General features: G+C 36.3%; 1 protein-coding gene across 2 annotated transcripts in view; it reads right to left on the reverse strand.

Moving 5' to 3' along the window:
- Positions 1 to 553: 553 nt before the first annotated feature.
- The window catches only part of LOC126979747 (facilitated trehalose transporter Tret1-like), a 71,127-nt gene continuing 55,028 nt past the window's right edge, over positions 554 to 16,652 (reverse strand). For both annotated transcript variants that reach the window (XM_050829260.1, XM_050829259.1), the window contains exons 3-7: positions 10,458 to 10,660; positions 9,538 to 9,724; positions 7,640 to 8,019; positions 6,472 to 6,583; positions 554 to 2,709 (exon numbers count right to left, since the gene is read on the reverse strand). In XM_050829260.1, the coding sequence (XP_050685217.1) occupies positions 2,414 to 2,709; positions 6,472 to 6,583; positions 7,640 to 8,019; positions 9,538 to 9,724; positions 10,458 to 10,660 (1,178 nt within the window). In that variant the 3' untranslated portion in view covers positions 554 to 2,413. The remainder of the gene's footprint in view (positions 2,710 to 6,471; positions 6,584 to 7,639; positions 8,020 to 9,537; positions 9,725 to 10,457; positions 10,661 to 16,652) is intronic.

Here is a 16,652-nt window from a genome sequence, read left to right on the forward strand (position 1 = left end):
TACTTGGCGTATAGATTTCTGTAACTTTTCATGATACATTCATTACGTCTATGGCTATAGGCCTCGCCACCCCTGTTTATAAGATCTACTTTTAGTGACGTCATGGCCTCGAGTAGATTCTTTGTGCAGTCATGGCCTTTGACACAACACTTTATGCATAATTATAAATACATACATGCAAAGTCATGTATGTATTTTCTAAGTCTTTATTTGCTAAGTGACCGTCTGTCCATTCTTATTCACTTTTTGTTCGTTAAGAGAAACGTTATTTACTTGAAACCAATTGACCACCCTAGAAATTGCTTCATCCACCTTGTCAAAATACAATTGCCTGCGATTAACTTTAAAAAGTAAAGATGTGTCACCAGCAAACAATACAAGTTCATGATTGTCAATATGAGGTTATTAATAGAAATAAGAAAGGGTAATTTAATTAATCATCTCGGCTTTCACATGGTTACCATCACATAGGACGATGACATCAGCAATATCATTGTGCAGATTTATTGCTTTATACTAAATTCTAGACACATTGAATAAATGAAAATACTAGTAATCATAACATTTTATTGCCGTTTATATTTATATAATTACACAACAGTTTCTATTCCCAGTATCTTAATACAATATTCCTAAATTTTATTTAAATTCCAAACACCGCCGGTAAATATATAGCCCCACGCATACACTAATACAAGCCGAACGGCTGCCATTATGATATTTGCCATCGTCTGTGACAGATCAGTTTGCGTCGCAATAAAATATTTTAAGAATGCCGTCGAGCGTTGTAATAATGTCTAAAAACAATACTATAAAAGTATTTGTGGATATATGGTTATTTAAGTGGGAAAAAATTGTGTATCTGGTATACCCCGTAACCGCACAAACACTAGCATAAAGGTGCTTCACTTGCTAATAACACGGCACGGAGTCCTTCTTTTTCTACTAGTCCGTGTTTAAATTTAGATATTTTCTCAATTACAAATTATAACAATGGCTTCTATTTTATGTTTATTCATTAGCTAGTAATTATTTAGTTTAGCAATCTACCAATATTCTTTAATATAAACGTGCCAATACTGGAAGTGACAAAGCTTGATTTGCTTTTGCTTATTCCACTCAAGTGTAAGACACTTAGTCCTACTTGGTGGCGCTTCTAGCTCTTTAACCCGACTTATTTTTACGATTGCTCAGAACTTCGCGTCTGAACGCTAAATGAGAGTCGTTCAACAGTCCCAAGGGTTTACCGAGTCACCTATTAAGAGAACAGTCCCGTTGAGAGAAGGCTTGGTTCTGGAAGAAGGCGATAAACTAAGCCACAACTAAGAGACAAGCATTGAATGACCGCAAACATCGTAAAAAACTGGAAGAAGTAATTAACGTGGAAATTAGTAGACAGAAGCAAGCTCTTTCAAGGTATCATGGACTCAAAAAGACTGGGATGAAGTACAGCTACACTTAACTCTAATGAAGCCAGCATATCACAAATAATCTTATTTCAATAACATTGTTTTAATATGATATTTGTCTTTACTTATTTATAAATGAAAACTAAGTGTCAACAGTGGTACCCTGTCTCCGTGCGTTTATATATCTTTCCTTTTTATATATATTTTTTCAGTTTTGTTAATATTCAGTTCTATAAAAAACTATCTTGATTCAGCCTCTGAAATTCATCTTTATAGAAGGATAAATCACAATTACGTTATAAATAAAGTATTTGTATAAAAGTTTTAACAAAAATCAATCTACTTAAAAAAAACTATTCCAAAACAATATGATATGCACTAAAACAGTTAAAAAACCAAAAAAAGTTAAAAAATAATTGCGTATCCTTCTACAGCTGAACAATCAACTTATTTTTTGAATTGTAATCGGTGTCCTCCCGCCGCGGCCTCATTTCGCCTCATTACGTCGCACGATCGACACAAGCACATCTCACCTATCGACGACGACTCCGAAAATAACAATTTAATTGTAACTACATTATATTGTCCTAATAATTTGATTGACTTTAAGTTAGTCTAACTAATTTGTCAGAAAATATATAGAGACCTACTAACCGTGCTGTTCATATGAGACAGCGCCGTTTTAAATGAAACAAACAAAGTCGGGGAGTAACGCCTATCTCAACAGAGGAAATCTGTCATAATTGCAGTCATTAAAACAATCATCTGTCGTTGAGTCGTGAACCGTATTATTTGTTTTACGTGCTATGGTAGCTATTATTAGTAGTTAGCTTATTCAAATTTGTTTGCAAAATATTTTTAACAAGTTTCTTATAAAAAATGTGATTAAATATATTATATTTGAATATTTACAATAAGAAATACACATAACGACCACGGGAAACTATCTCGTAGCGTCAAGTAATCTCCTCATATCTAAGATGTCGTACTTTCATGCAAAATCCTTAGCTTGTAATGTTTTCCTTTGCATCTTTTTTACCCAAAGCTTTTTGAATTTCCGCAAAAGTCTTCCCCTTAGTTTCAGGAAGAAATATTGCAATAACCACCGCAATGATGACGCAATTGGTTCCGTAAAACCAATAAGTAGGCGCGGGTCCGAGAGCATTAGTCATTGTAGAGAAATATTTTGTTATAAAGAACATAGCTATTTGGCAGAAAGTGAGGCCAATTGAAACCCCAAAAGCTCTTGCTTGGCCTTCAAATAATTCTGTTGTAGCCGGCCATACTATTGCTCCAATGCCTGAAAATAAATACGAGAGTTTAAGAAAATTAATAACTACGGTTTTACGTAATTGGTTGACAAATAACACTAATCTATATATATAAAAGAAAGTCGTGTTAGTTACACCATTTATAACTCAAGAACGGCTAGACCATTTTTTCTGTTGTTTGATTTTTTGGGTTACTCTTAGTCCGGAATAGGATAATAAGTAATAAAATATCGAAAAAATCACAAAAAAATATTATTATAAAAACATTTATTTTCTCATACATTTTCATGACATCTCGAGAATAGAAAGAATTCAATGAAGTTTTTTGTTAGTTTCACGCTACATGAGTAATAAAATTAAACTGACAGTGCACGTCATGTTATTCAAGTTGACTGGTGACAATGACGTAATATAACATTCTATACATAAGATGTATAGAATGTCATTGGGTGGGTGTGTTTGTTTCGAGTTTTTATTAGCTTATTGTGCCATCTTTCCCGACATAGACGTAATACAACTAGGATTCGAAACATTGCGAATTGGACTGACGAAGAATAAGAAATTGCAGGTAAAAAGCACCGCGTTAGTATGGGCTCGAAGTTGTGTTTCTGAATCACAAGAGCAAAGCGAGGCAGCCAGTAAACCTCAGAGATCAACAACTAGATAATTTTCGACGCACAAGAAGAAATTTATGAAGTACTGATTTGAATTGAACTGCTTCTATTGAGTAGTGTACTAATTTAAGTAAAGATTTGGAATATTTTCCAAAAAATTAAACAATAAGACAATATGGGACTCCTCTAGCAATGTAAAAACAAGTAATTTAACATGTACTAGAATAAGTAATTATTGTAAAATTGCAAACCTGATGCACCAAAACATGCAAGGATTATTTGGTAAAGAACTTGAACTGGAGTTATTTATGGATCATATAGATATACATATTTTATGTTTAACAGAGCACTGGCTCAGAAAATATGAGCTCATCTTTAACTTCAGTGGTCATCAGGTGGCAAGTGCGTTTTGCAGAGAAAAGGCTACACGTGGACACTACATTCAAAGAACGTGAAGATATTGTAGGCCTCCCTGTTGAACGTACTATTGAAATAGCCTGTGCAGAGCTCGATCCCGCCATTGTTGTTAGTATATACAGACCCCCAGATGCAGTATATGAATTATTTGAAAGTGTATTGGAGGAGATTTTATTAAAATTATGTAAGTAGAAGAAGTATATCATGATATGTGGTGATTTTAATATTAATTTATTAGGAAAATCCACCACCAGTATTAGATTCAGATCTTTGTTCAAATCATATGATTTAACCAATATTTTCTTAAGAGCCTACTAGAGTAACCGGCACATCCAAAAGTTGTATTGATAATATATTTTCAAATTATAAACCCATTTCTCAGGCAATAATAAACCAACTGAGTTCAGACCACTTTGGCCAGTTAGCCTCTTTTAATATTGAGGTCAATAAATGTTCTAAAATTAAAAAGTTTACGTTTGTTCCTGTGAATAATAGGCGCATGGAGAAATATAGAGGTAATGTGTCAGGTAAACTCTCAAATATGGATTTATTGAAACATAATATTAATCCTAATGAAATGTATGATATGTTATTTAAAATAATTTAAACAGAGTTTGCTTCTATATTTACTTCTAAGACAGTCAAATCAGGTGGTCTCTTGTCATTTAATGATTGGGCAACAGCTGGCATTTATAGGAGCAAACAAAGGCTATATGAACTATATAGTGAGAGATCATTATATAATCATGATGCATCTTTTCTCGAGTCTGATAAAAAATACTCTAAATTATTTAAATGTGTTTGTTCTATTGCAAAGTCTAAAAAATATAGATCGACCATGGGAAATGGATTTTCTAGATTCAGACCACAAACTTTCAAGAATTGGCCTTGAGATTTGTTAATGGTCATGGCGAATGCAAGACGGATCGGAAATTAAAGATTTGCGGGCTAACTCGACATTCAAAATGTTCATGAAGTAGTTGCTGCAGAGAGTCGTTGTTCCTCCATGGTGCCCATGAAATATAATTGTTAAAATTTATGGTGTGCACCTTCGAGATATTGCAATGATCCAATTCGATGGTGAAACTGTCCTTGTACCTACAAAATCAAAAGCAAAGTCCGTATTACTGATTTGTAAAGACTTATTTTTAGAATTAGCATACATAATACATAGGAATAAGTATAGTAGGTATGTTATTCTTCTACTGTTTTGTGTGTAAGAATATAATTTAATTAATACCCTGAATATCGGATTAAATCGTCGTTCTTAGACAATGTCTGCCCCAAATGAGGACATTTGGAAACAAACATTGTATGTTTGAGTGTTTGCTAGAAAATGTCGTGAGTGTGAGAAAGTGTCGGTAGTTTCCCACTAAGGCAGCACAATCCTGGCATATCTCCGGAAAATACTTGCAAACAACGTCCATCGACCCAATGTGTACGCTAGTGTGCAAGCAGTAATCAGTACTGCAATCGTATCGAAACGCTGCTGGATTCAAATCAGTACTTCATAAATTTCTTCTTGTGCGTCGAAAATTATCTAGTTGTTGATCTCTGAGGTTTACTGGCTGCCTCGCTTTGCTCTTGTGATTCAGAAACACAACTTCGAGCCCATACTAACGCGGTGATTTTTACCTGCAATTTCTTGTTCTTCGTCAGTCCAATTCGCAATGTTTCGAATCCTAGTTGTATTACGTCTATGCCGGGAAAGATGGCACAATAAGCTAATAAAAACACGAAACAAACACACCCACCCAATGAAATTCATTTCAGGCTACATTACTCATGTAGCGTGAAACTAACAAAAAACTTCATTGAATTCTTTCTATTCTCGAGATGTCATGAAATGTCAATCCATAGAAAATGTATGAGAAAATAAATGTTCTTATAATAATATTTTTTCGATATTTTATTACTTATTATCCTATTCCGGACTAAGAGTAACCCAAAAAATCAAACAACAGAAAAAATGGTCTAGCCGTTCTTGTGTTATAAATGGTGTAACTAACACGACTTTCCTTTATATATAGATAAGAGATTTCCACGTATATAGTCACTCATCACGATATCTCTGGAACCATAAGGCATAGAGACTTGAAATTTGGTAGGAATATTCCTTTCGTCGAGTAGAGGTCAGCTAAGAACGGATTTTACGAAATTCCATCGGCGAGAACTTTTTTTTAACAGAACAACGTCTGTCGGGTCCGCCAGTAAAATATATAGCGCCAAAAATTTCTGAAAAACTTATCATTTACCACCTTGGTACAAAAACGACACTTATGAATGTCAAAGGTTTTCTTTTTTTTACACTTACCACAACTTCAGAAAAGGTTGAACTTCATTTAGAAGAAGTGGCAAGAAACTTCTTACCATCTTTTAAATAGATCATTTACAGCTTCATTTCAATTAAAATATATGTAAAGTAACAAAAATATTCAACCGTCATATACTCAATGCCTTTCAAAAAGTCAAAAATAGTAAATGTAAATTAATACATAAAACAAGTAATTGAGTTAGTTATTGAGTACAGTAAATGAATCAATCCATACACACAATAAATAAATATAGGTATAATGTGAGTAATTTTATTAGCGATTACAAAAACAATAACTGTTTTTTTAAAAGGAAGCTTCTTATCTTTAATTATTTTAATACCCATCATTTCATCCACTGAAACCCATCACTAATTTTCAATAAAATAATAATTAACAGCAAGCAACCCACACTCATTAGTGATAAACAGAATCAATAAAAACTTACCAGCACTATAGCAGACGACAACCAATATTAAAGAGATAATTGGCAAATAATTCATAAAACCAGTGATCTGGTCACCTGGAGTAATCGTTTGAAAGAAACTGCCCAAGGCGAACTAAAACAAGGAAACACAATACCTGATCTTAATGAGGTACGAACAACCTGAGAGTTGAACAAAGCATACAAGATCTTATAACGATACGTCACTAGAACGGTTAGCTCAGTTAGAGCACCGGCACGTAACGCCAGAGGTCGTAGGTTCGAGTCCCGCAACGTTCATAAAATTTTGTTTTTCAAATTTTATTTGAGTATTAGTCCTAGAAGTGAGGGTTCTCACGTTAAAAAACATAACAAATTGTTTAGATTTACAAGAGCGAAATCTCCAGTCAATTTTCTAATATGGAAATATTGGGGTTGAGCAGGTTATCAACTGTAAAGTAGATCCTGTACACGAAGCCACAACCTGAGAGTTGAACAAAGCATACAAGATTTCATGACGATACGTCACTCGAACGGTTAGCTCAGTTGCTTAGAGCACTGGCACAGAACGCCAGAGGTCGTGGGTTCGAGTCCCGCATCGATCATAAAATGTTGTTTTTCCTTTTTTTTTGTGAGTAACCCTAGTTTTTAAAACAGAGATATTATTAAGTTTAATTGTTTTCAAAAAACAAAAGCTGAACGAACGAAACTGGATTGGAGTTTCGTCGTCGTTCGGTTGTCGTCTGTCAAGCAGTTCTATTTTATCTGAGAGTTAAATATTATGATCCAGTAAATTTCAATGTTGTTCTCGTCAATTTTTAATACATCAAAGGTCTAAACATAATAATTTTTCGAAATATCAAATTACCAAATCACGTTCTTCTCTTACGTCTCTTGCAAGTTATATCCATCTACTCCATTATACTTACTACTCTACTACTATATTCTACTACTATACTCTACTCTACTACTCCAATATTATTACTCGCTTGATTTGATACCTTGGATTTATGAAGTAAAATTGCAACTTTATGCATTCATTGAAATAGATTTGTTAAAAAAAGTCTATTTTAAGTTACAGTTTATTATGTATTTAACTATTCCAATATTTCCAATAATCTTTTAATTTTTATATTAACTTTCAATGAAGGTTAAGAATCAAATATATTTATTAATTTATTTTCAAACTTACCATTCCTGCACACATTCCAGCTAACGACACCAATAAAATAGTCTTTCTCCCGAACGTAGACATAATAAAAGTTACAAATAGGCTTGACACTACTTGTATAGCACCTATGATAGCTGAAGCCACTTCCGGCATAACATTAGTGTTAGTTGAAATTAATATAGTTTGTAAGTAAACCGACACAGAATTAAAGCCGACAAATTGTGTGCCTCCAAACAAAAGAAGGGTGATTAGTAAAGCTTTTACGAATATTTTGTCTTTGAAACAAGCCATTTTGTCAAAGGTTTTATCGATTGTTAGTTCGTAGTCTGCCAGTTCTTGTTTTGCTTGTGTATCTGATTCGCGGAGAAGTGTCAGAATTTTTAAGGAATCTCCGGTTTTTCCTGAAATGCATAAAAATATTTTTTTACTGTCCTTACTGTTATATATTAATCACGATTCAGTTAAATTAAAGTGCATTAGGTTGATTGGCATAAGCCGTATTACTATTGCTAGAGATATATATTTCCACAGATATCTTTCGAATTTTATTTCCACATGACGTATATTGAATTACGGTTGGAAACTAATAAAAAAAAAATAATAACTTTCAAACACCCTGAAAATATTGACATATTATATTTAAATATTACGTTCTTGAAAATTATTGATGAAACAATTTAAGAAAAAAAACCTTTGTCATAACCCAATTTGGTGAGCTTGGGTACCAATTAGGAATCTGTTAAAACAATTGCTTTTTCCATATAATAACTCTCTAACTAAAAAAATATAATTTCATTGGTATAGTCATAGATTGTTGACCTGTTTCCACAGTTATGATCGCAAATATACTGAAATTCCACACTTTTGTGTGGAGTGTTTGGAACACTTAAAAACTAACTCACTACTCCCTTACTCCCAGAAGAATTAGGATATGTTTAACGTAGCTGTGTCTTTTCTAGTACATATTTAGATTTCTCTCTAAGACTCTTCAACATCAGTTTGACCTTAAAATCATTAATAAAATTAATAAAAAATTGGATAGAAAGGGATAAGCCTTTGGATGGGCCCGTTCATCTGGTGAGCCCTTGCATCAAAAACATACACCTACGTACGTGACACATGCTCTTTAATTAAGTTACCAATAGCAGCTTACGGCAACACCATTCTTCAACTTGCGTGTTCCAGTCCTTAACTAGAAAGCTGCTCGCAGATTTTGACGACGATTTTGCTTCGATTTCGGATTGGCGATTTGCCGCTTAAAGAATCTGAAGGCACGGTTATATTTCCTCTTTTTAAATTTGCACTTCAGATCCCGACTTTGTACTCGAGGTACCTTAAATGTGATGTATCGCTCGGTCGAGATATGTACGTCGCCGTTAGAAAACACAAGAGCGGCTACGCCTTTTAAGGGTGGTGGTGGTCAGCGTTCAAATTGGAGTGGATTCCCCTGATGTTGCAAAAGTCATCATTAAGCGTGGAGCATAGTGCCGTGGTATTGCTGCCTCGATTGTCTTCGACATGTGCGGTTCTGTACTCTCCTCAGAATAGGACAGGGGGCCCAATCGAGGATGCTCGGTGAGGGATTCTATAACTCTGGTAAAGCGGGTACCCTACCCGCTGACATATTCTGGTGAATCTCCAGTCATCGATACTATGCATGCGAAACATACTTTTGTATTCTATGCCAGTGTAGTAATTAATCCGGACGAGTCTAGCCCGTTTGTGCTGACGTCATAAGACGGTAGCGTCACTCTCCCACTTCTAAAAGCCCTTAGCCGCCTATTACGACATCCTTGGGCCTGGGACTCCCAGATTCCTTTATGCCCCGGGGAAGCGCAGGGCAGACACTCGTCACGCTACAAATACACGAAAGAACATAATACAGAAAAGAACAGGACAGCTTCAAAAAGTTAACTTACCATCAGAATGAAGATAATATGGGCTTTCTGGTATAAAAATGACTGGTACAGTCACTAATATAATTAGTCCAAGTAAAATGTAACTCAAAACGTGGTATGAAACATTTGGACCAATTGCTAAAGATATCACTATTCCCAAAGATGAAAATACTTGAAGTAAAGTACCGAGAGCTCCTCGTTGGTCCTTCTGGAAAGACATAACAATATGTTTTTAGTACGATTAAAATAATTGTTTTTTTGGAATTTTTAATATTATTATAAGGTTTACCAAACCTCTGCTGTGGATTCGTCTGTATTTCTGACAGCATCCTGATTCTCACAACGCGCAATAAATACAAAAGAAATACTTTGTCTTAAATTAAAAAAGCGGTCATGAACAAATCCGTTATTCGATGAGTTACGGACTAGGGTATAATGACATAAGATTATAATATAGTTTTTAAATACTTTCGTAAGAGACCAATTATGACCATTTTTGTTCTTCGCTTGATTGTTATTGTGGCAATATTAAAACACACACAACAGTAATAGGCTTACAGTTTGTTTCCATTTGAATACGATTTCTTATAAATACCTTTGTGGGGTAGAGGAACTACTACATAAATAGAAATTCCACATCTTAGGCATGGAGCGATCACCTCCTGACTAATATATGTTTTTTTTTAAATTGGAATAGGTACATATTATGGAAATATATGGAATTTTTAAGTTGTTCAACATTGTTGAAAAGTAATTCGCCATTATATCTATAACATATGACATTTCAATTCAAAATCATTCTTGCTTTTCGTTTGCTATGCCAAAGAAGTGAATTTGCATAAACACTAGCTAGCAAACGAAAAGCAAGAATGATTTTTTTCACTAACAATTATTACTTAACTAAGTCAATATATAATTTTTATTTATTGAAATCTACTTACACTCGCTATTTCTGCTGCATAAATTGGCACAACGACAAGAACAAAGCAATCTGCCATAAACATAACACTTCTTCCGAGAATGACCATCCATAGTTCTGTAGCGCAGATTAGAAGTATTGCTGTCAACAATTTTGGTATTGACACTGCTAGGATACAATATTTTCTTCCTATAAAGTCTATTAAGTATCCTCCCACAAAGTTTGCTGTAATCATAAAACAAAAACAAATTTTCGGTTGTGAATAATTAAAATTTATTCACTAAGACTTAATTCGAAAACACATTTTATGGAAAAGGAGTATGTAATACAAGTGAACGGTTCACCTAATGTCGATTTACTTACTACTTACTATATAACATCGCCTTGTCTGACTCCCTAATTTAAGTTCGCTTGTATTTTTATTCTTAGATACCACAGCATTGACCCAAGCCTGATAGCTCTCCTGCTTCAGCGAGAGTCCATTTTGCAAGAGGGGTCAAACTAAAGTTGAGACCTAATACCGATGGGCTTCGAAAATAACCCAATGAATAGTTCTATACCTTGCAGTACCACATCAGCAACAGTCAGCAGCGGCACATGGATCGTCCAGCGAAAAACGGTCATCGCAGATCAACCGCGAACCTACTCGTCTTTTTTTTATGAAAATAAGTGACGAGACGAGCTTTTAGCTGATGGTTATTGATACGCCCTGTCCATTACAATGCAGTGCCGCTCAGGATTCTTGAAAAGCCCAAAAATTCTGAGTGGCACTAGAATTGCGCTCGTCACAGACATAAGATGTTAAGTCTCATTTGGCCAGTAATTTCACTAGCTACGGCGCCCTTCAGACCGAAAAATAGTAAAGTTTACACGTTACTGCTTCCTGGCAGAAATAGGCGCCGTTGTGGTACCCATAATCTAGCCGGCATCCTGTACTGTGTTCCGTATTTTCATAAAAAAAAAATTAACAAGTAAGGCTGTATGGGCTCGAACCCTTTGTATGTCCTAATAATGGACGAAGAAAACAAACCAAATAAACGAATGTCACAAATGTCAGAAAATTTCTGAAAACTTATTTTATATTTATAACAAAAGTTTAACAAAAGTGTATAAATAAAAAAATTATACACTTGAAGATTTACAAAAAATAATACTGAGAAATATTTTTTTAAAACCATAACATTATAACGGTTTAAAATATTGTTTCAATTGACGTTTTTTATTAAGCGTTACTTCCGTCGGAAAAAAATTCTAAGTTAGTTAGTTAGCCGCGCCTAAAGAAGTTTTGCCCTGTACTTTCCCCGGGGTCGTAAGAAGAATAGGGGAGTCCCAGGCCCATGGGTGTCGTAAAAGGCGACTAAGGGCTTTTTAGAAGTGGGAGAGTCACGCTGCCGTCTTATGACGTCAGCACAATCGGGCCAGACTCGTCCGGGTTAATTACCACACTCGCACAGAATACCGGCGTGAAGTAGCGGCCCAGTGCCGCTATGTTTCGCATAGGTTAGTATCGAGGACCGGAAGCTATCCCTCCCCTCCCCCCTCCCCCCAACAAAATATGAGAGCGGTCTTAAAAAAGAAATTACCCCAGGAGGGTACCGGCTCAACCAGAGCCGGAGAATCCCTCCCCGAGAACTCTCGCTCGGCCTGCCCTTCGTATTCTGGGGAGGGCACAAATTCAAATTCAAAATCCAATTCAAATATTTTTATTCAAAATAGGATTTATAATCACTTATTGAACGTCAAAATCTACCACCCATTCAAAAGAGACTGCCTCAGACCTGAGAAGAATGGGCGCAAGAAACTCAGCGGGCTTTTTTTTTATGTAAAATATGGATTACAATGTAATATCGTACAAGAAACATTTATAATTAAAGAGCCTGAGGGTGTTCGCTTTAATCCCAGTCCGTGGTGTCATTAAGAAAATCGTTAATGCTATATTAACCTTTCCCACACAAACGTTTTACAACACTTCTTTTAAATTTTGTAACACATTTGTTTTGTACATTTTCTGGGATCATATTGTAGAAGCATATACATCGCCCAACAAAAGACTTACTAACTCAACCCAACCGAGTAGTAGGCATAACAAGTTTATGTTTGTTCCTCGTGTTAACAATATGAATGTCACAGTTTCAAGAAAATTCCTCAATGTGCTTATGAACATACAAAACATTGTCAAAAATGTATTGAGAAGCAACAGTCAAAATGTTTATTTCTTAAAATTTTTCTCTTAATGATTCTTTACGTTATAACCTAGGTTTATAAATCGCGCGAATAGCCCTCTTCTGCAGCACAAAGGTAGTATTAATATCGGCCGCACTGCCCCATAACAATATACCATAGGACATAATACTATGAAAATAACTAAAGTATACTAATCTCGCCGTATCTATGTCAGTTACCTGTCTGATTTTCTTAACCGCATATGCTGCAGAACTAAGCCTATTCACCAATCCTTCAATATGGGGGCCCCACTGCAATTTGGAATCAAGGGTAATGCCAAGAAATATAGCAGATTCCACTGGTTTTACCACCTCTCCATTCAATAAAATATTCGCATCTACATTTTTGACATTTGGCGCGGTGAATTTAATATATTTGGTTTTATGATTATTTAACAATAAGTTATTGGCGCTAAACCAGTACACGATGTCAGATAGAGCATTGTTTACTTCGTCATATCAAACTTGGCTTCGTTTCACTTTGAATATAAGTGAAGTGTCATCCGCAAACAATACCACCTTGTGTTTTTTTTCTACAAGGTTAGGTAGATCATTTATATAAATTAGGAAGAGGAAGGGTCCAAGAATAGACCCTTGTGGTACCCCCATACCGAGAGGAGTCCTAGGAGATCTCCTGCCATTCACCTCGACCCTCTGAATCCTATTATTTAAATATGAGATCAGAAGATCGAGTGCAGATCCTCTTATACCATAGTGGCATAGCTTCCTGACCAGCGTTGAATGTTGAACACAATCAAAAGCCTTAGATAAATCACAGAAGTTACCAAGTGCATTCTGTGATTCCTCCCAGGCCTCAAAAATATTCCTGATGAGTTCAACACCTGCATCCGTAGTCGAGCGTCCCCTAGTAAAGCCAAATTGTTTTATATGAAGTAACTTATAAGTGTTAAAGTGAGTAAGCTAATGGCTTAAAATTATTTTTTCAAAAATTTTACTAAGGGTCGGCAACACCGAAACAGGGTGATAGTTATTCGGGTCAGAAGTGAGTCCCGATTTAAATATTGGTGTAATTTTACTATACTTTAGAAGGTCAGGAAACACGCCATGTTCAATACAGCTATTAAAAACTAGTGCTAGATATGGTGCTATGACGTCAATAACAGAACTTATTATTTTTACAGATATGCCCCATATATCAGCAGTTTTTTTTTTTCTAAGGATCTGAAAGTTTTAATTATTTCTGCTGGGCTAACAACACTGAATTTGAAATTTTGTTTACATTCCTTAACATTTTCCAAAAGAAGTGACTCGGCAACACTGGCGGAGGAGACAAGGGTGCTTGAGATGGAAACTAGAATGTCAGAAAAAAAATTCTCAAAAGCAGATGCTACTTCCTGCTCAGAGTGGATTTTTGTATTGTTTATTATTAGATTATATTCAAACTTGCAGTCTTTCGCTCTTCCAGATTCCCAGTTAATAACTTTCCAAGTAATTTTTATTTTATTTGAAGCATTTTTAATTATTTCTCTAATATGCATTGACTTAGCAATAGTACATACTTTCTTAAATAATTTTGAATAATTTTTCACATATACAAGGAAAGATGCATCATGATTACATGATGATCTCTCACTATATAGTTCATATAACCGTTGTCTGCTCCTATGAATACCAGCTGTTGACCAGTTGTTAAATGAGAAGAGACCACCCGAGTTGACTGTCTTTGAAGTAAATATAGAAGCAAACTCTGTTTTTATTATTTTAAATAACTTACCATACATCTCATTTGGAGTACTGTTATAATTCAAATACAAGTTTGAGAGTTTTTCTGAAACATTGCCTCAATATTTCTCCATTCGTCTATTGTTTACCGGAACAAACATAAACTTTTTAGCTGAAGTACATTTGTTCCCTTCAATATTAAAAGAGGCTAGTTGACCAAAGTAGTCTGAGCTCAGTTTACTAATTATTGATTGAGAAATAGGTTTATAATAAGTAAAAATATTATCAATACAGCTTTTAGAGGTGCTGGTTACTCTAGTAGGTTCTAAGAAAATATTTGATAAATTATATGATTTAAACAAACATTTGAATCTAATACTTGTGGTGGATTTTTCTAATAAGTTAATATTAAAGTCACCACAAATCATAATATATTTCTTAGATTCTGATAATTTTGATAGAACCTCCTCCAATACACTTTCAAATAATTCATATTCTGCATCTGGGGGTCTGTATATACTAGCACCAATGGCGCGCTCGAGCTCTGCACAGGCTATTTCAATGGTACGTTCAACAGAGAGGCCCACAATATCTTTACGGTCTTTGAATTTAAATGATATACTTATAAGTATAAGAGAGCTGCCACGTGTTGCCTTTTCTCTGCTAAACACACTTGCCAACCGATGACCACTGGAGTTAAAAATGAGCTCATATTTTCTAAGCCAGTGTTCAGTAAGATATAAGATATCAATATTTTCATGGTTCATTAGTAACTCCAGTTCCAGTTCTTTACCTAGCAATCCTTGCATATTTTGGTGCATCAGGCTTATAACTTTACAATTATTATGTTTACTATTACTTGTACATTGTGTATTTATATTGTTAGAGGAGTCCCCTATTGTCTTATAAGCGTATATCTCGCACAGAACCGCGCATGACCGAGGACGAGGACAAGGCAGTAACACCACGGCACCCCGCTCCACGCTCAACGTGGACTTTTTTAATATCAGGGGAATTCACTCCAATTTAAACGCCGTTCACCACCACCTTGAGACGGTGAGCCGTTCTTGTGTTTCCTTACGGAGACGCAGATATCTCGTCCTAGCGATACGTCATATTTAACATACCCCGGGTACAATTGAGCAAAATTTTTTTGCCTCATGCCGGGGTATGTGTGTACGTTAGGGAGGATATCTGCTGTCGCCGTCTCGGCAATTTTGAGGGTAGGGCCCTGTCTACTTTCTGGCTGCGCGTAGATTTAGAGGACCGCGTCCGCATCTATGCGTGTGTCTACAGGTCCCATAGTGGTAACGCAGAAACCGATCATCTCATGGGCTGCGTTGCTTGCGTGCTTGCACAGATCCCCTCCGCTGAAATCGTAGTCTTGGGTGATTTCAACGGGCACAATGCCGAATGGCTTGGATCACTCACCACAGACTACGCAGGGCGATCTGTGCATAATTTTGCATTGGCGTATGGTCTGTCCCCATTGGTTGAGTTGCCAACGCAGCTCCCGGATGTGGATAGCCACATGCCGTCCTTATTGGATCTTCTGCTGACTTCACATCCCGATGGTTACCAGGTCTTTGTCGACGCCCCTCTCGGAACGTACGACCATTGCCTGGTCAGGAGTGTAGTGCCTATCCGACGCCAACGTCGCATACCACCAGCGACCGCCGCGTTTGGCACTACAAGTCAGCAGATTGGGATAGGATGCGTTCCTTTTATTCATACTAACCTTGGGGCAAGGTTTGTTTCCCTTCGGATGATCCTAGTGCCTGCGCCGTTGCAGTAGCCGATGTGATACTACAGGGCATGGATATTTTTATACCATTGCTCTGTAGTACCCATCGGTGGCAGATCACAGCCCTGGTTCGATGCGTCAGTTAAAGCAGCATCTGACTGCAAAAAACATCGAACATCAGACGTATCGAACTTGGGTTGCGGCGCTGTGCACAAAGGATCCGACCTGCAAAGTTCTTAAGAGGAAATATAACCATGCCTCCAGATATTTAAGCGGCAAATCACCCGTGTGAAATTGAAGCACGTTGTCAAAATCGGCAAGCAGCTTTCCATTTACCCGACCGGAACACGCAAGTTCTGGTCGTTGTCGAAAGCTGCTCCTGGTAACTTCAACCAGCCGTCCCTGCCGCCGTTGCACATGAGAAATGACACCCTGGCCCATACGGCAAAAGTGAAAACTGATCTCTTGTGCGCTCTTTTTGCCTCCAACTCGACTCTTGACGACGACGGAAAAACACCGCCACCAACCCGCGGTGTCAGAGCTCTATGCCTGAAGTACAGTTCAGACA

Source organism: Leptidea sinapis, chromosome 4, assembly GCF_905404315.1.
Source record: "Leptidea sinapis chromosome 4, ilLepSina1.1, whole genome shotgun sequence".
Classification (NCBI taxonomy): Eukaryota; Metazoa; Arthropoda; class Insecta; order Lepidoptera; family Pieridae; genus Leptidea; species Leptidea sinapis.